Here is an 18,971-nt window from a genome sequence, read left to right as displayed (position 1 = left end):
CTATGGTCTATGATCACAATGAAATGTATTCACCTTCTTGTTGCTTTTTTCTTAGCTTTACAGTATACCTTATGGGCCCGTTTGGGTTGGGGATACTGAACTGTGAAGCTGGTGTATCTCGCTTTTAAGCTGTCTTGTCTTTCGGGTTCTTTGATTTATCACCATTGACATCTACGGTTTTGACTGTGATTCCTTATCCACCTATACCTGAGAATGACATGTTCAGGGTTTCATGAGTCTGTAGGATAGTCTCTGTACGATAGTCGCATATAAGACATAATGAATCGTCCTGTCGAGGGACTTGATGTGTAGTTAAACTAGAGTACAATGGTCATGTTTCTGCCAAGTGTGTGGACAGATTCATCCACAGATGTAGTCACCTCAAAGGCGTGAATCATGGACAGAGTGATGATCAGATTATGTAGTACTATTTCAGATATCTTCCTTCATGCCGCACAGATCAGTACCCAGGAATGCATCGATGGTGTACCAGAAACGCCAGTAGGTACCCGATTTGTCCCAGTCGAATGTGCCGTCGTCGCAGAGCTGTGGACCCTCGCCCACGATGTCGCCAGTGAACCAACTTAAGATGGGGATGGATCGGAGGACACGCTCTGTGAGGGTTGGCTGGGGAGGGAGGGCTTCGGCCAAGGGGCGCAGCTTGGTTCGTCGGACTGTGGGGATGTGCGTCATGAATTCGTGATCGGGGTTGGGTTCGGTAGAGGTGAGGGCAGCGGCAGAGGCACGGCGCTGGCGCATTGATGAGCTGTCGTTGGCCAAACTGCCGCTCGTTAAAGCGCCTGTCATGGAAGGGCCGGCTTCCGTGGGGCTTGTGGTCCAGCCGCCTGTATTCAACAAGGGTGTTGCGGTTGCGGAGGTCACTGTCGAGGAAGTGGCTGCGACTGTGTTATCTGTGATTGTGGTGGACTCGGGCGAATTTTCTTCTGGTACGTCCGGGACGCTGGAGAGATTGTTCATGGCAAAGGACCGGGGTAGGGTCATTCGATCCTGGTCCTTGCTAGAGCCGGATAGGAATGCGGTCGAATGTGAGGTGGTCAGGGTACGCGATCCCTTCTTGTGAATGCGATCGCCCGTCGCAGAGCCCACGGGGATGGGACTGTCTTCGGCCGGTCCATGGCCGCTGTACAGCTCACAGAACACGAGATGTCCATCGATCTCCTGCGGTGAATAGAAGCAGGCGCGGTCTGCAGACTGGCTCGAGTCGTAGGTGACCTTGATCCAGTGGTAGCCACCCGCGTAGCGCTTCGACTTGCGATTCGCGTCGGCGGATAGATTCGTGCGGATGACGACGTCGCCGCCGCTCAACATCTGAGAGTATGGTGTGGCGGATTTGGGATCACTGCGCGGATAGTCTTCACAAATTTGACCCTGGGAGATTTGCTCATATTTGTTGATAACCTTCCACTCGTTGTCCTTGTTTTTGTATCCGTAGAGTATGCACTCGGTTGCGACCTTCTCAGACAGTTTCCGTGCGTTGTCAAGACTGGATGACGATGATGACTTGGGTAAACCCTGTGTCTTCTCTACCTCCTGTTGCTGCATTGAGAATAACCGATCAAACTCGGCAACGTTGACATTCTCTCGTCTAGCCGCCGGTGTGCCAGTTCGTGTGCGCGATCGATCATTTTGGTATCGAGCGTTTCTTCGCTTGCCAAAGGGTCCTGATTCTTCTGCTGGTCGTCGAGGGTTGCGAGTTTCGCTAGAAATGGATCAGTCGGCTGTATGCAGATTGAAGCGCCAGAGCGAACTCAAAGCTGACGTACTCTTTGTAAACATAGCCCCAGGGCAAGAGGTTGCCCTTCTCGTCCCTAGCGCGCTCCTCCGGTGGGACGGAGTGATACTCCATGGCAGTCGCAGTCACAGGTCTGAAGGTTAGATGTGCAGTGAATAATGATCAAGGTAGAGCAGCAAAAATCCCCCAGGAGTTGATGTGGTGCGAAAGCAAATTGATCGAAGGAGGATACCAAACTTTTTGGTAAACAGTGGTTCGCCGGGATACGGTCACGTGTTTGCACAATGAACGCATTCACGTTTGATCAACTTCTATTCTTCTTATTCTTTTTTATTGACTCGAGATTGAGTGTGGTTGTTCTCAGTAAAGTTGGTTTATTCATGTTAGGTTCAGGCCCTCAAATTTTAAACCTAGCACTGGGTATCACAACTATATATTCTAGTCACCACTCAACCAACAGCTTTTCTTAAAACTTATGTCTGGTGTAGGAATGTGATGCTTCTAGTATCTCCTTCCAAGCCACATACCTCTGTAAAGTCCCCTACCTTCGCTCTGCGCTGATAGACATAGTCCACAAAGCGACCAAGGGGACAAGACTCCCCGGGACCGGACTTGCAGAATGGCAGTGGCATAATGCGATCGTTGATGTTAACTCGAACATAGGATTCGTCATTTCCTGATTGGCAAGACATTCGCTCAAGTGTGACCCTTGCGCCCATAGGTAAAATGGAAGAAGTGCGCCACATACGGTCTGCTACAACATGGGTCGTAGGAAGCTGTTCCTTATCAATCCCAAGGACCCCCAGTGCCGTGATGAATGGTGCTATGTCACCGTCATGGACACTAGGTATAAGTTTAGCATAGATTTCCACTTCATAGTACACCTTCACTTACAAGCTGAAGAACAGGCTTCCAGCCTCCGGGCCATCGCGAAGCAATCTGGTTGTTGCATTCAACCACAGCAATCCCATCGCACCAGAATAGGGATTGCCTGGTCCAGCACGGTAATAATGAATCAAATCACGGGCATACTCAAAGTATTGCCAGTCTTGCTCGGTAAATACCTCACACCATGGACTCGACCCTCGTGCCATTATTTCAAAGCCACACATCTCCTGCATGCCGTAGACTTCCGTGTTGGAAAGTCCTTTCAGGCCGAAGTTCCCTTCATGCATGAGTCGCTCCGCAATTGCAGGAATATAGCTTTCCTGGAACCGTGCAAGCATCTCTTGACCATTGTCATGGCCATGGATGGTGTCCTCGAGGTACTTGTAGCAAGTATCACCCGGGGTAAGAGTATCTGCACCACGCTCGAATGTTTCGGGTATGACCTGTAGCTCGGCCTTGCCAAATACTTCCCAATCCAGACCAAAGAATCCAGAGGCGAAATGGCGGGCTGTCTCGATGACACGGCCTGAGTCACTTGCCCATAGCCGTGTTTGAGTATTTTTAGGAATCAGATGTCCATATCGTGTCCGGAACCGGACGCCTGTTGTAAATGAACTTAACGTGCCAGCATATGGGCCTGTGCTGGTCAATTCGCCGAAGTCTTTGTCAGGGTCGCCTGTGATATAGGTCCAGTTTTGGAGAAATGCAAGGGAGCCATTGAGAGGAAGTCCAGTGTCTTGCACGCGCTTGAGAAAATCCAGATGCCCTATAATACCAACGTGTTAAGAGAAGGAGACATAAGTGATCGGTGGACTTACGGTTCCCAACAGCTCGCGTGGGATATCGTTCCCCATGTCGTGATATCTGTGACAATCAGTAAGCCGGTTTCTCTACCGAGAGGCTGAGAAGAAAAAGTCAGGGACACATGAAGGATATAAGCATACCATGTGCACCTGATCAATTGAGCAGCCTTCCGGGGTTTCAAGACTGGAGGCCGCTCCTTCGTGGATGTTCTCAACCCAGGGTCCATTACCTCCGAGGTGATAGAGAATGTTCCATTCCTTTCCTGAAGTCTGGGAGGTATCGGGCTGGGCAGATTGACAGGGGTTCAACCATGTTCTCCAGTTCCCATAGTAAGGTGTTACAGGCTTGTGTTTTCCGGATGGTGCGCTTGTTGCGATTCCAGGGACTGAAGACAGGGATGCGCGATTCCAGAATGTGAGGAGCAGGACGCCCGTTATTAAAGGAACCAGGACCTTTAGCAAAGTCTTAATGAATGGCATGATCTAAAGCCCATCGCAGAGCTAAAAGATCAGAGTGTGGACGGACGGAAAGTGACGGGCCCTTGCCAAGACTGATCGTCGTACTTGTATTTTCTTGCTTTCTTCAAAACTCCATTTCTACGCATTGATAGGTACAGATATGATATACACAGGCTTATTTTTCTCCGTCCATCTGTAACCTGGCCATCTGCCAGTATTTACCCCTAAGATGCATCAACTCGTCATGGGTGCCTTGCTCCACGATCCGTCCACCGTCAAAAACCAAGATTTTACTCGCATCAATGATTGTTTTCAGTCTATGTGCAACTGCAATCGTGGTTCGGTCTTTCATTGCGTGTTTGAGTGCTTCTTGGACCAGCTTTTCTGATGCAGTGTCCAGTGCAGAGGTTGCTTCGTCAAGCAAGCTGCAGAAACGTTAGTAAACATCCACACACATCATCGGACGGACTAACAGAATCTTTGGTCCCCACAGAATGGCTTTTGCAATTGCCATGCGCTGGCGCTGGCCCCCAGAAAGACTTGACCCGTTGGCCAAGACCGGGGAACTCAAGCCTTGCGGAAGGGAAAGCTGGCGCAAATATGATCAGCATGCTGGACTAGCAGCTGGAATCAAGTATCACTCACCACAAAATTAGCTAGTCCAACTCCTTGTAAAGCGACCAGGATGTCATCGTCGGAGATGACTCGTTCATCACTCTGCAGGCACTCGCGCATATCTTCACCAACCAGACAAGGATTCTGGTCAACCAGCGCCAGGTACTGTCGATAACCATCTAGATCATATTCCCCAATGGCTTTGTCGCTTAGAATGATATTTCCAGACTGGGCGGTATAAAAGCGCTCTACCAGATTGATCACTGAGCTTTTGCCGCTGCCAGTGGTCCCAACGAGGGCAATGAATGCCCCTGCCAGAACGTCGAAACTGACATCATCTAAGGCCATGTGGGATGGCCGAGTTGGATATTTGAACTTCACGCGCTGCAAAGCGAGCTCCTCGACCTTGCACGGCGCAGGTGTGGAGACGTCGTCCTGTTTCTTATTCGGAGATTGTGATTCATTGGGCTGCATCAAGCCCTCCAACTGGTTAGCAGCAGCATGTGCACCAGCAATGTCTGGAGCATGTGCAAAAAGAGCAGCGGCAGATTGAGAGCCCCACACATTTGCTGCAAAGCAGATGAAGAACTGTTGGATGCTGTACTCGCCAGTTGGGACCAGCCGCGTGCCACCGTACCAGAACACAAAAGCAATGCTCAGCACGCGAAGTAATGGAGTACATGCATACACGACCGCGGATATGACCCAATATCTGCCCTGGCTATCTCTTTGGCTCTCCCTTCGGAAGGTTTCCAGGATGTTCTTCTGCATGCCAAGGACGGTGACGGTTTTGATTGCTGCGAAGGCTTCATGTGCAACAGTTGCGGCATTGGTGTCTCGTTTGACATGCTTCTGTACCTGCGACACAGTATAGTACTGCAAGAAGCCAGAGAGCGTCATCAATGGTACTGCAGCTGTCGAGACAAGACCAAGCTCCCATCCAAATATGCATCCAACAATGATTCCTGTTGCAAGCATCACGATGCTTTCCGCTGCAAGGCCAAGTGATGTACCCGAGACACCTGTGACTTTACGTGTTCCGGATGAAAGAAAAGTCACTAATTGCGCTGTAGAATGACCTTTAGTCTCAAAAAAGGGCAGATCCTTCATTAGCAAACATCTGAACAAGCTTGATCGAGCTCGAAGATTCAACTGAGATGCCGTCATGGCAAAACAATAACCTCGTACGCAGTATATACCAAACACAACGATCCCGTGTATAAGATATACCAATGCCCAAAATCGCACAGTGTGACCACCGGTACTCAGGTCAGGGCTGATAATTGATATGACCCCGTTCCCGAAGAAGATTGCTTGGATTGGGTATGATATCCCTGCCATAATGCTGAAAATAATACCTGCAATGGTGTAGGGTAGCTCCGGCTTGTTGAGATGCCAAACATACTTGACGCTATTATTGGGTTGCAATGTTGACACTGGAGCATCCATTGGCGGCTCGACTCCATCAACATAGACGGAAACATCTTTCAGTTCTTCGACATCTTTTTCGTGGTAAGATAATTGACAAGTGAGATCTTCCACTGGTCGGTCATCTGAGCGGAGTGCTTGGTGTCTCACCAACTCTTGATACACTGTGGAAGCTTTCATCAACTCTGCATGTGAGCCTTGACCCAGAACATGTCCATCTTTTAGGACAATTATTGTATCGAAATTTTGAACAGTTGACAGTCGATGAGCAATTATCATAGTGGTTCGTCCTGTAGCGGCTTCGTTGAGAGCCTCTTGGACATCTTTTTCACTCTGACTGTCCAAAGCAGCAGTAGCCTCGTCCAAGAGTAAGATCGCTGGCTGCGAAACAATTGCACGTGCAATGGCAATCCTTTGCCTTTGTCCACCCGACAGACTTGACCCATTTGCCCCAATCACAGTGTCGTAACCATGGGGAAGTTCCATGATGAAGGAATGAATTTGGGCTTTCTCAGCAGCCTGAATAACCATACTTCGAACAGTAGTTTCGTCTGGCATCTGGTTTTCGGGTAAGAAAATTTCCCATACTTGGCTGCTTTAGCTTACCTCGTGAGCTACTGACAGCCCATGGGCAATATTGTCATGGATAGACGCATTGAACAAACTAACGTCTTGACCGACATACCCAATCTGGGACCTGAGCCACGAGACATTGATATTTTCAATTGGTTCGTCGTCCAGTGTGATAGTCCCATTAAATGGAAGGTACAATCGTTCCAAAATAGCAAAGACAGTGGATTTTCCAGACCCCGATGGTCCTACCAAGGCCACGGTGTGGCCTGGTGGAATAGTGAAGCTGGCATCTTCCAAGACCCTCCGCTCAGGCTGCAAAGGATAAGCAAAATTCACGTCTTCAAACCGAATTTCACCTCGCACTGAAACTGGCTTTATCCCCGTATCATTCATTGAGTTGATAGGCGAAACACGTTCAATGACTGAGAACACCCGACGGGCTGCTCCATTTGTCAGTGTGATATCGACAACAAAAGGCAACGCTTGGCACAACATCCCACCTGCGATTAACGCTGCATACATAATGACCAACGCTTCTGAAACGGTACAGAGCCCTTGATGGAAGAGTTTGTTCGCTTGCCAGAACTGGAGATGGAGCATCAGTGGAAATCCATAAGAAAAGGAAAGCGCATATCTATTCATACTCCCAATCCGTTTCCCCAATGCAAAGTCGTGAAGGAGCCTGCGACAATCACTCCGAAAATCAACCGTTCACGAAAGTCCAGTGCAGCTGGACGCTGTAGAGTATCAAAATATTTTCTGGAGTACCTTTCTTGGCTTCGGTAGGCAACGACATTCCTCATTGCGTTGAGCACTTCTTGTGCTAAATTATCGGCTTTGACGTATTGCGTCAAGCTTTTTTTCTGCGTGATGCTCAACCAGTAACCCATAGAACCTACCCACAGAATAAGAGCAAGAGGCTGTGAAATCATGATAGATGCAAATCTCTGGTTGTACATGAATGCAACAATGATGGCGGCCACGAAGCCGGATACCCCAGAGATGATGTAGCTCACCTTTTGCGAGATGCCTGCCTGGATCAATTGCATGTCTTGATCCATATACGAAGTGAGCTCGCCTGTTCCAAGTACATCAAAATAGGCGATGTTTTGTTGTAGAACAGAAGAGAGATATCTCTCTTGGAGTTCATGGGTGATCTTTTCTCCAACAACATCGAAACCCCATGTGCTGATCATGGTGGTAACAAAGGCTCCGATTGCTGAACTTGCATCAGCATATCGATCGAGTGTACTAAAATGACTGCTTACCGATATAAACCAATTGGAGTGTGAGGTGTTGGACTTGGTTTCGAGCATCTTGCGGCGCTTTCTCATGTCCATTGATGAATTCCTGTGCCATGGCCCCGAATATAATCGACACCAGGGGTATTGCTACACCGGCAATTACTGCGCAGCATGCTGATACCGATAGCACGAGTATCTGCCACCCGCTTGCGTAGCGGTAAAGGGAGAAGAAATTGGCGGTGCAGGACTCGATATGGATCTGTGACTTGATGACCTCTGCTGGGCTGGAGGTGCCATGAGCCGGTTGTAAGTCAACCAAGAGAATTTCCTGGCTTTCCATCTTCAATTCCGAACAACCATTCGCGAAGCGTATTCCAGTTTCGTCTGTTGGCGTATCAAATCTTCAAGAATGTACATACCACAGTCACGTGTACCAAAAACAACACAGTCGAACCTGTCTTATAGATCCGTCGACTTGCAGTTTATCGGCCATATTGAGCTAGGGGCATCACGCTAGTTGTCTTGTGCATAATTGGCATCTCTGATCAGATTCATCCATGGATGGACATCTCACGTCCTGACTCGTTTGTTACCTCTCTCTTCCCTCGGTCTGATTGTAAATTCACCTAAAGGCGTCCTCACCTGAGTGTACCATGTGTGTTGTTTTAAATACAGTTTATAATGTATGGAAATACCCCTGCGTATGTTTTTACCAAGTCTCGTGCCGTGGACCGGCTCAGGCTCACATTCTTGCCCAACTTCTTTCCATACTCCGGTTTCTCTGTATTTAAGAATCAACTTAACGTATCTGTGTACCTTGACGTTTGTACTAGGACAGAGAGGCCTGTCGCCCTGCAAAGCGATCTTATCAAACATTCAATATCCTTTGGGAACGATAGATTAGAAGAAAAACGCCAGAGGGAGAAATGTTCACTAAAGATGCTAAAACTACAACATAGTTTGTTTGCATCCCATCTCACATGGATCAATATGTCAGACTTGGATGAGATGTCACTGGAGGTAAGAGTGAAAAATACCTTGAGTACATAGCATAATCCACATTCTGTTGGGGACCTCTTCCTTACGTCTCCATCTTGATCAGTTCCATTAGCTGCGTGTGAATTGCCGGCCATGCCGCAGCTCGGGTCTTAAACAAAAGATGCCAGTCACCTGCAGCATCTTTTCCAATAATCCTCACAATGTTCCGAGTTGGGTAATTCTGGGAATACTCAATATCATTGATGTATGATGGTCTACCCAGGGCATGGGGCCTCTTGTTCAAAGGCACACCAGGAGAGACGACAGCAGCCGAAAAGTCTAGCTCAAAGTATCTAGCTTTGTGCTGGTTGGTAGCGGCCATGAAGAGCAGTTTCGAATCTCCAACGACGGGTGCTGCCTGCATAAAAGCGGCTCTTTGAAGGGCAGTCATGGCCTGAACTTGGTCCCTGGTTCTGTGCTCCAAAAGGGCCTTGCGATTCGTTGATGCCACGTAATCCAAGTTGGTATCTTTTCGAACTTTGCTCGCTGTAAGCAAGGTGTAGGAATAGAAGAAGCCATTGCTGATGAACCCTGCGGCCCCATGGGGGAAGCACTCCGGGAAAAGACTCCATATATTGAAGACATTCATCACCATGATCGTCCGATCGGGCGCCACTTTCAGTGCAGAAGTCAATGTCTTAACCCACCACGAGATAATCACATCACCCTCGCTGACGAATGGCATTTCTACTCCCTTAGGATCTGCGGCTGCCAGTTTCTCCAGCACTTTTGTTCTCATGCGGCCAACGCATCGTTTCGGCAAACGGATTGGATGTTCTTCGACGTTTCGGAACCAATACATTTCGAATAGGAGTCGAACGCCAAAGATGATCAAGCTGAACCCGGTCAAGAGGCGTCGGAAATTGCTATAATTCTTGCCAGATGCTTCCCTGCCCAGTTTGCGTAGGGGGTCAAGATCATAAGGCAAAAAAGCCGGTATATCACACTCACGACCGCGGAGGACAGCCAACCAAGCATTTAAGAAGTTTGTTCTTGAGATGGCGTCACTGAATGTATGCACATAGCTCAGGGTGAGGAGCGTTGTATCCTGGAAAAGGGTAACATGTATGTGAAGCTGCGGACGGTCGGTATAGATCCAGTCGGCCAGTTCTTTGGGGCTGTCTGGATGACGGACCAATGGAGCAAATGTTTCAGAAGACGGCGACAGGAAAGACTGGTCCTGGTTGGCCCCCGGCAGCTGGGAGCCCAGTGGGTGGTCCTGAATGCTCATGTCATATTTTGAAGTTGTGAAAACGAATCCTGGTCGTTCCTCGTCATATCTTACTGGTATATGATATTCGAGCTTTCCTTTGGCCTGGAGGATTTATTAGAGTTGAGATAAGTTTGTTGGTTGCGGTAGAATCATACGTTGAGTCGCAGACGAGCGCCTAATTGGCCCCAATCTCCAATTTCCATCAGCCTTGCCAGTGATGCCTCAAGATTTGAGACATCTAGGACGTCATCAAAACGCAGGGTAAAGTCATGGCAGATACTGCGTAGGTAGTGCAAGTCATCCCAATATCTCAAGGGAACAATCCGGTCGGTTGGCACTTTTGCTGGCGCTGTACGCCCGAATATCGAGAACAGACCCATAGACTAGGGTGTCAGAAATGAAAAATAAATCTTGGATTAGGGGCAAAAAAGGGTGAGGTTGTGCTTGCAATCATTTATGGTGAGCTTAAGGTAAACAAGGGGCGTGACATATAGCCCCCCTGCTCCGCTGTCCTAGGGTTTACTGGAAATTTACATAGTCTGGCTAAATCAAAGTCGTCTGTGGGATCAGATAGTTCTAGACAGTAGTGTGTCAATTCCAGGCGGTGTCTCACAACTTGTCTTTCCTTATGCAGCTGCATCTAGTGTTCCCTTACCTTTGGCACGCAATTGTCCTGTAGATCTTTACGTGAGTTTCAGATAGATCAAGAGACCGAGAATATTTAATTTTTATTGGAACTAATTTGCCTCTGAGCTGCGTGAATGTGCTCTATCAGATTTATGACGTATCATAAGCGCACGAGGCAGGAAACACGAGCCATGGCCAAACGATGGTTGGTGCACTCTATATTACCTTTCCAGGCTGACTTAACTATACGCATAATGCATATGCACCTCCGGGGGCTAGTTCTTACTAGGGCCATCTACATCGTACTGTACTTGCGCTAGATCTACGTGTGCCATCTGTTGAACCGGTAATCACACCGTCAGTCTGAAAAATGATCAGCAGGCCAATAACTTGCTTTCCTGGGACTTTGAGCTGTCATATCGGCATCTAACATGCAGATCTGTCAGAAGGATTGTACTTGAAGATGCGGTCTGGTTGAAAGTTAACCCGTCTCTCAAATCGCCTACGGGGTAATCGCAACGAAGGTTGCATGGGGCTCCAGTATCACGATCGATTAAGTTCTGATACATATGCTGAATTCATATCTATTTAGATGAAACTAAAGACCATTGAGCGGTGTAAGGCTAACAGCAGGGAGAAATTGTTCTCAAACTATTTAGATTGACCTTTCTACTTTTTATCCAAAGTATAGATATGGATAGATATTGATCGTTGAAGCATCCTGCATTTCAATACTGACTTTACCGACAATTTGTTCCAATCCAGCCCACAGTTATAATCCTCCCCCGTTTCTGGTGATAGACATCCCTAGCGAAGCATTCACCGTCCTCAGCTTCGTGCCCGAGCCCCTTGCAGATACCGCCCGAGGGCCATCATGGGAAAATAGTGCCTATAGTAATCATATCCCAGGTAGAAGTGGTTCGGGAACCCAGTCCCAGTGTACAAAGCTTCAGGCCATGAAGACCCAATCCCTTTTTCCGGCTTCTGTGATGACACCAGGTACTGGATTCCGCGTTCAATGCTGACATCGTCAATGGGAAGATGAGCCAGCAAACCCATCAAAGCCCAAGCAGTTTGCGATGCTGTTGATCCCTGCTTTCGCTGGTCAGGAGATCGGTACGAAAGCAAAGACTCGCCCCAACCACCGTCCTCATGCTGCTCGGACTTCAACCACTGCAGAGCTGGCTTCACCATTCCACGGACCCGGTGATCATCAGCGAAGTATGCAAGACCACATATCGCATGGCTCGTGCCGTATACGTAGTTGCATCCCCATCTTCCGTACCAGGCCCCGCTGGCCTCTTGTGTAGATGCGAGGTAATGCACACCACGGGCACATGCTACTCGCAGTGCAGGCATAATATCACTTATATCTGCTTTCGCGGTGGCCCGTTTCATCATCAATCCGAAAGCTTCCAGTATGCGTCCTGTGATATCGGCACAGGACGTATCGCACAGACTGTCCATGTCGCTGAATGGGATTTTGTTGAGGAACAATTTGTCGTTCTCAACATCGAAGGCTGCCCAACCTCCATCTGGATTCTGCATTCCGCAGATCCATGTGGCTGCTGCGAGTACAGAACTCGAAGTAAGGGAACCAGCATCGTACTTTAGCTGAGCAAGGATGATTGCGGCCGTGTCATCGACGTCTGGGTACCAGCTGTTTTCGTACTCGAAACTGAAGCCTCCCGGTGCTAGCTGTGGTCGGTATACTTGCCAATCTCCCCGGCTCCGGAGTAATTGGCGGCTGCGAATCCAGGTGATCGCTTGGCTTAGAGTCTGTCGGTTAGGTAGCATGGCATCGCAGAGCCCAATCGTCATCAGGGCTGTGTCCCAAACGGGCGAGACACAAGGTTGGATTCTCTTGCCATGCTCGTCTTCCCATGCAAATCTCTCCAGTGCTTCGATGCCAAGACAAACCGGGTCATCATCCAGTGTGTAGCCTTCTAGCAGGAATGCATATATACTGGCGTGCATAGGAGGGAAGATTCCGGCCCAATCGCCAGTCTTCTCTTGGCGCTCGAGAATCCATTGTGTGCATTGTTTCCGGGCGTATGATCGCATCAGAGGCACTCCGCGAAGTCCGTTTAGTTGGTAAAGGATTTTGTCCACAATTCCAAATGCCAGGCCCGTGATGTTTCCTTGAGACAGCATTGCCCAGAGAGATTCGCTGTAAGGTACATTCTTGTTCGTACAATCTTGCCACAGCTCATCCAGGTAATCGTTGCAGGCGGATTTTCTGTTGGGGAGAGGATAAATTGGTTGATGATGGCATATAATGAGCAATGGAGCAATGGTACCGCGAGCCCAAGATGCAAATTTGTAGATGTTGATTGGAAGAACAGGAGGTAGAAGAATTAGCTCCACAGGTATGATAGGCACAGCATCCCATGGGAACAAGCCAAAGGTCGCTAGAAAAATGCGAGTGAAGACGCGCACTTTTGCAACACCGCCTGCGCGGAGAACAAATTCTCGCGCCTTTTGCATTGCTGGTGATTCTATGCTCAGCCCAAGAATCTTTAGTGCAAGATAGGCCTCTGTTGAAGTTGATACATCTCCAGGTACATCGGGAGCTAGGCTCCAGGAACCATCACTGTTCTGCTGAGACAGTATATAGCGACAATAGGCGGCATGATCAGCTTTCAAATCCAGACCAAGCGCCTGTCGGAGGAAGACATATTCAGCTGTCACAGTGACATTGCTTCTCAACTCACCGTACCAATGGCCGTCAGAATGTACGGAACCGAGAGCATACTCATTTGCAAGCTTCAGAGCTTGCTCCACTTGAGAAGCAAGGCTCGCTTTGCTGGGTTTGACGTCCATGGCACGTTTCGTTTGGGGGCGTCACTGATTTCTCAGGAATCGATAACGATCAAATGCCAGTTAAAGAAAAAGCTTTATAGATTCCAATATATAGGTATGTTGCAGTCGACTTAAATCACATTGTACAGATAATATATTAAAAATAAAAAAAGGAGAGCCGGAACAAGTGGGAAATATCAAGTTCCATCTGCTCATTGGCCATGGTCACGGTTAGCAAGATGTAACAAGGATTTCACCTGTAGCATAGGCCAATTTTCAGGGGGTCTTCAAAAGAAAGGCAGCGGGCGGCTGGAGCATCCCGCTAGTAACTCCTTGCATGGAGCTGATCGGTCAAGATCTCTTTCGCCTGTACGTACTTTAGACTTTTCTCTGCGCCTCGCAGATAACACATGAAAGCAAGGAAGACAATAATAGTACATGGGTAACATACGGTCGCCAGCATGTCTCAAGAACTGGAGGAAGAGACTATCTAGGTAGATGACCTAACCTTTGAAGTAGTAATATATCCTACCACAGAGATGAACCAAGCGACGACGCATTTCTCATCCGGAGCTCTCGATCAAGAGAGACTTTTCAAGACATGTATCTTGGTTTTAGTAGGCATTGCTGTTTCTTTCCTGGCGCAAAAGCTGCTGCAGGTCCATCGACTGCGTGCACTTGAACGACTTCACGGCTGCGGTGAACTGCCCAGCGAGAGCGAATTTCAGTATGATTTTCTTGGTATCGCCAAAGCAATCCAGTTGGCTTCTCATTTTCGAAAGCGCACATCGTTAGTGTATACAAACGCGTTGTTCATGAAATATGGGGAGACGTATGTTTCCAATGTCATCGGCCACCGACTTATCTTTACCTGCAATGCAGACAACACTAAGCATCTGTTGTCCACGGCGTTCGTCGATTTCGATAGTTCTCCATTGAGAAAGCCTCTATTCGAGTACATCACCCCGCATGGTATCTTCACCCTTGATGGTCCCGACTGGAAGAAAAGTCGAGATCAGTTGCGGAGTCGGCTGTCTAATCTTCGCAAGATCATTCATCTGGACTCGTGCGAACAGCACTTCCAGGCCTTCCTTCGACGTGTTCCTCCAAAAGGACAGGCCTTTGACGTTCAATCCTGTACATTTGCTCTATCTTTGGACATGCAGACTCAATTCTCTCTGGGTGAGTCTGTTGATGCCCAGAGTTTCAGTCAATCGAAAGAAAAGAAGCGTTTTGTAGAAGATCTGCTATTTCTCAAGGAACGCATCGTCCAGGATGGTTTTCGTGGTCCTCTGCGCCGCTTCTTTCCAAAGGAACGCTTTCACCAGTCTTGTCTAAGGGCGCGAGAATATGTGACACGTTATGCCACCCGGCAAGTCGAGCAACAGATCAGCAACAATGAGAAGAATGACGGAATACCTCCTGCGTCTGCTTTCAATATGAGAGATAGGGAGATTTCCCAGTGCACCGATCAGGCTCTAAGCATTCTCCTTGCAAATGACAGCATGAGCACAACTCTTTCGGGTCTTTTCTTTTGCCTGGCCCAGGACGATCGCGCCCTGAAGAAACTGCGAGCAAGTATCATCGCTACCGTTGGATCAACTCCTCCAACGTGGGGCCAACTTGGAAGTTTGCATTATGTCCGGTGGGTGATTCAAGAAGGTGAGAAAGCTGTTTCAAATATTCCATTTGTACACTGACATTCTTCCTTACGAAGCAATGCGACTTTTTCCTGCAGTAGTACTCAATGCGAGAGTAGCAAACAAACATTCGACGTTACCAACCGGTGGTGGAGCTGATGGGAGGTTGCCAGTTCTCGTACGAAAAGGTGATATCGTGGTGTTTTCCACTTGGGCTAGACATCGTTTAGGGAAGGAATTTGGAGATGACCCCGAGAAGTTTTATCCTGAGCGTTGGGAGGATTTAAGCCCTGAAATGCCTGGCTACATTCCATTTAATAAGGGCCCGAGGATCTGCCCAGGTCGTAAGTCTCTCCCCCTTTGTCTCTCTTTTTATTCTGCGAATCATGCTGACTGATTCGGTTTTAGAGCAATATGCGGTGATTGTGCTGACATACATCGTGACTCGCATGTTTCAAACGTTTTCATCTGTCTCCAATTACAACACTAAAGAATGGACGGAGAGAATTAGCATGACGCTCGAGAACGAGAATGGGGTTCTAGTCGGACTAGAGTGAATATGTCAGGATACAAAGGCATGCACAGTGCTGTCTTAGCTTGCCGTAGATTCTCATTGTTTCCTAGTCATATAGCCTCATACATCTTCATAGACAATAGATTATCCTGTTTCCCTCTCTTTCTCCCCCTCTCGGTGTCTTCGCCCATCAGAATAATCTCACGACAGCAAGAGATTGTCATACAACCACAAAGAAAGTGTCATATAATCCAATTTGATGACTTAATATTAATCCAATAGATCAAAACCCACCTGTCCCCCCTCGGTAACCATACTCAACCCTTCTATAAACCAAATTAGCCAAACGTTCACCATTCACCGCAACCAGGTATGTGTATCAATCACTAACCTTCTCGGCTCCCTTCCTCTTCCCAAAGAAAACATCCTCATACCTTCTAACCTCAAAAGGACTCCTCTTAATCAAAACCTCCTTCCCCTTCCTCGTCCACCCTTGAACACTCCTCAAATGCGGCACCCCCTGTATAACACCAACCCCAACCATAGGATCAAGAATCATACTAACCTCCCGATTACAAGGACTAACAAACAAAGGGTCATGCAGCGAATCACCCTCAAGTCTGTATTCCTCTTCGAGGGCTAGGTGTTCTTTTTCCGGTGTTGTGGTGCTCCGGTCGTAGGGGGATTTGTGGGAGCCTACTTCGTCATCTGTGCCTGATGAGCAGGTTTCGGCGCGTTGCGGGTTTAGGATGCACCGCTCTAGGAGCATTTCTTCTGTTTTTGAGAGTTTTTGGGTTTGGAGGGGGATGGGGTTGGGGGTTGACTGCTTGGTGTGGATGTTTACGGGGTGGATTGTTGTGAGGGGGCTTGTTTGGAGGACTCGACTGAGGGGTCTGAGGCTTTTCATGTTGATTGATTGTGATACTGGTGATATTTGGTAAGTGGAGAGATGATGAAGAGGTTGGAGTAAAGTTGGGTTGTTATAAGGTTTACCCCGGATTCTTCAGTGGAAATGACATCATGATTTCGTGATGGTGTTTTACTGAGAACAAATACATAAGGGAGTTGGGGATAAGAGAGTTAAACAATTCATTGACAGATAATCGTCATTTCGCTTCATTGTGTCGCCGGGGCTGATATGCAATTGCTAGAATCGAAATGTATGTCACATCAAGTCATGTAAAAATATCATCCACTGTTGCTTGATATCTCAAGGGAATACAAATGCAAGTCGCTGATATATATGTTCTTAGCCAGGAAATCATTGCTGGATGAGGAGAAACAGATCCCCAATCATAAAACTCAAGTGCTGTAAAGGAATCTGGGGTTGCGATCACCCATTTCCTGAATATCTTCCTCGGTCAACGATGAGATCTTCTCATCTTCTAGACCTTGAACTCTGCGCTTGTTGATAAAGCGATAGCAAGCCCACATGGCGCCGTAAAGGATACCTGCAAATCCCACCAAGCCCAGAGTAACAGCGTTTCCTCGGACGAAACGCGGACCCTCGGAGGTCTTGTACAAGAAAGGGGACATGACACCACTGATATTGCCAAAAGTAAGCTGCAGACCCGTGGCAAAAGTGCGCTTTCCATATCGCGGCAGGTTGGTGGGTAACCAGGCGAGCGGCAATCCGACAGTGACATACAACCCCAGTGCAACCATCAAGGCACCAAAGTAATGCACACCCGAGGACGAGTCCGAGATCAGGATTCCATACCCAACAACAGATATCACACTGAACAGACACACAAAGAAAGCACGGTGCTGGGTGCGATCACTCAACCAGGCAATCCCCAGATAGACAATAGCACCCAATGCATAACAAGGAATAGTCAACGCCTGAACCTCAGGAGTCGACCAATTCCCCATACCCTTAATAATAGTCGGAAGGAAAGTACTATACCCGTAAAGCATAGTATCAACACCAAACTGGCCAACGGAAAACGCCCAGATCTTCCAATCCAGCGCCCCGTCCTTAACATCCGCCCAGTGGAACTTCTGTGCAGACTCCGTCTGCCCAACATGGCGACCCCGCCGACGCGCAACGAGCTCGCGCTCTTCTTTGTTCAAGTAGTACGCCGTGTCCGGGTCATCTGCTAACCCAAACCAGGTCGCTACCCCGAGAATGACAGTCGGCATCCCTTCGATAATCATGATCCAGCGCCAGCCTCGTAGTCCGCAGATACCATCCATGAACCCGATGCCGTATGCGAGTAAACCACCGAACGCGCCGGCTATGGCTGCGCTGCTGAAGAGGTAGCCAGTTCGCAGGGCGATCTCACGTTTCCCGTAGAAGAGGGTGAGGTAGGTCATGAAGCCTGGGAAGAGTCCTGCTTCGACGACGCCCAGTAGGATGCGGCAGGCGATAAGGCCGCCATAGCTTTGAGTAATTCCTGTGAGGGTCGCGATTATCCCCCACAGGACTGAGATGGTTGCGATGTAGCGGGATGGTCTTAGCTTTTTGATCACGAGGTTGGAGGGAACCTCGAAGAACTGGTGGGGTTAGCGTGTGTTTGGGGTTGGGGGCGGGATCTGCGTACGCAGTATGTTACGAATAGGATGGATACGGCGATTTGATACTGGTCACCGACTAGGCCTAGATCCTCTTCTAACCCGTATAGGCGTGCATTGCCAATGTTGACTGTGTAGGTGGGTTAGTAATTGTCCTCAATTGTGTCAATATTGGCTGGTCGGGATTGAAACAAGGGGTGAGTCAGACCCCGTCTGGTATCACTTACCTCGATCTAGGAAACTGAAGAGATATAACAGGACGACGAAAGGGAGGATGTGGATATCAATCTTCCGTATCACTGTCCGCTCGGCCTGTTCCTCATCCAGGGTCGGCACTGAGCTTGGGGATTCTGCATCCGATGCTGTCTCGTGCCTGGATGGGCTGATGTCGGCCTTAGACCGGTCCATGGGGATCAGTAAGGAAAGTAAGTTACACCCAAAGAGAAGTAGAGGACATGATATCTGATTCCGGGCGGAACAGAGTATTTTTAAGGTTGCCAAGTGCCAAGCAAATGATCCCCAGGGACTTACAGATAAGGGGGTTTGACTAAGAGGCGGCACATGTCAATAAGGGATATTCAGAATGTTGCCTCAGGCATAATCTCACCAACCTGCTGTCAGTCGATTGTCAATCAACTGTACTTCTGTTCTGTACTTTGTTTGTCCTTCTGTTACTTGGCAGTTCTAGGCTGTCACTTGGCCATCCTTGGGGCCGGATGAGGTCTAGCCAGATGACTAAGCAATTTCGGTCATATTCTGCAGGAGAGCCATCTTGGAATCAATGTCTCTCCAGTTTCTATAGAGAAGTCTTACACCCTACTCGCCCGTTCCCTGTGACTCAATCTCACTATGAGCCTTCA

The 18,971-nt window shown here is 48.4% G+C and overlaps 6 protein-coding genes across 6 annotated transcripts; 1 reads left to right on the top strand and 5 right to left on the bottom strand.

Moving 5' to 3' along the window:
* Positions 1-432: 432 nt before the first annotated feature.
* On the bottom strand, positions 433-3,924 carry PENARI_c027G04094 (uncharacterized protein; the record flags this gene model as incomplete). Its single annotated transcript, XM_022636064.1, has 6 exons — positions 433-1,720; positions 1,785-1,861; positions 2,281-2,596; positions 2,648-3,407; positions 3,460-3,505; positions 3,586-3,924. 6 exons carry the CDS (start codon positions 3,922-3,924, stop codon positions 433-435), a joined length of 2,826 nt encoding a protein of 941 aa, XP_022484122.1.
* A 154-nt stretch (positions 3,925-4,078) lies between these two features.
* Positions 4,079-7,878, bottom strand: PENARI_c027G02562 (ABC transporter ATP-binding protein; the record flags this gene model as incomplete). Its single annotated transcript, XM_022636051.1, has 7 exons — positions 4,079-4,328; positions 4,377-4,492; positions 4,549-5,540; positions 5,877-6,504; positions 6,553-7,104; positions 7,164-7,738; positions 7,788-7,878. The coding sequence occupies 7 exons, from the start codon at positions 7,876-7,878 to the stop codon at positions 4,079-4,081; spliced, it is 3,204 nt and encodes a 1,067-aa protein (XP_022484052.1).
* Positions 7,879-8,844: 966 nt separating this feature from the next.
* Positions 8,845-10,394, bottom strand: PENARI_c027G08246 (uncharacterized protein; the record flags this gene model as incomplete). Its single annotated transcript, XM_022636103.1, has 2 exons — positions 8,845-10,116; positions 10,170-10,394. 2 exons carry the CDS (start codon positions 10,392-10,394, stop codon positions 8,845-8,847), a joined length of 1,497 nt encoding a protein of 498 aa, XP_022484071.1.
* Positions 10,395-11,469: 1,075 nt separating this feature from the next.
* PENARI_c027G01045 (terpene cyclase/mutase family protein) lies at positions 11,470-13,464 on the bottom strand (the record flags this gene model as incomplete). The annotated part of the gene is made up of 1 exon (XM_022636032.1): positions 11,470-13,464. One exon carries the CDS (start codon positions 13,462-13,464, stop codon positions 11,470-11,472), a length of 1,995 nt encoding a protein of 664 aa, XP_022484109.1.
* Positions 13,465-13,982: 518 nt separating this feature from the next.
* Positions 13,983-15,640, top strand: PENARI_c027G07367 (uncharacterized protein; the record flags this gene model as incomplete). The annotated part of the gene is made up of 3 exons (XM_022636093.1): positions 13,983-15,105; positions 15,314-15,427; positions 15,492-15,640. The coding sequence occupies 3 exons, from the start codon at positions 13,983-13,985 to the stop codon at positions 15,638-15,640; spliced, it is 1,386 nt and encodes a 461-aa protein (XP_022484034.1).
* Positions 15,641-16,899: 1,259 nt separating this feature from the next.
* Positions 16,900-18,519, bottom strand: PENARI_c027G07690 (putative MFS transporter; the record flags this gene model as incomplete). The annotated part of the gene is made up of 3 exons (XM_022636094.1): positions 16,900-18,093; positions 18,141-18,241; positions 18,339-18,519. The coding sequence occupies 3 exons, from the start codon at positions 18,517-18,519 to the stop codon at positions 16,900-16,902; spliced, it is 1,476 nt and encodes a 491-aa protein (XP_022484047.1).
* Positions 18,520-18,971: the final 452 nt, after the last annotated feature.

The sequence above is a fragment of the Penicillium arizonense genome, assembly GCF_001773325.1.
Source record: "Penicillium arizonense strain CBS 141311 chromosome Unknown PENARI_contig027, whole genome shotgun sequence".
Classification (NCBI taxonomy): Eukaryota; Fungi; Ascomycota; class Eurotiomycetes; order Eurotiales; family Aspergillaceae; genus Penicillium; species Penicillium arizonense.
This window is presented reverse-complemented; position numbering and strand designations above follow the sequence as displayed.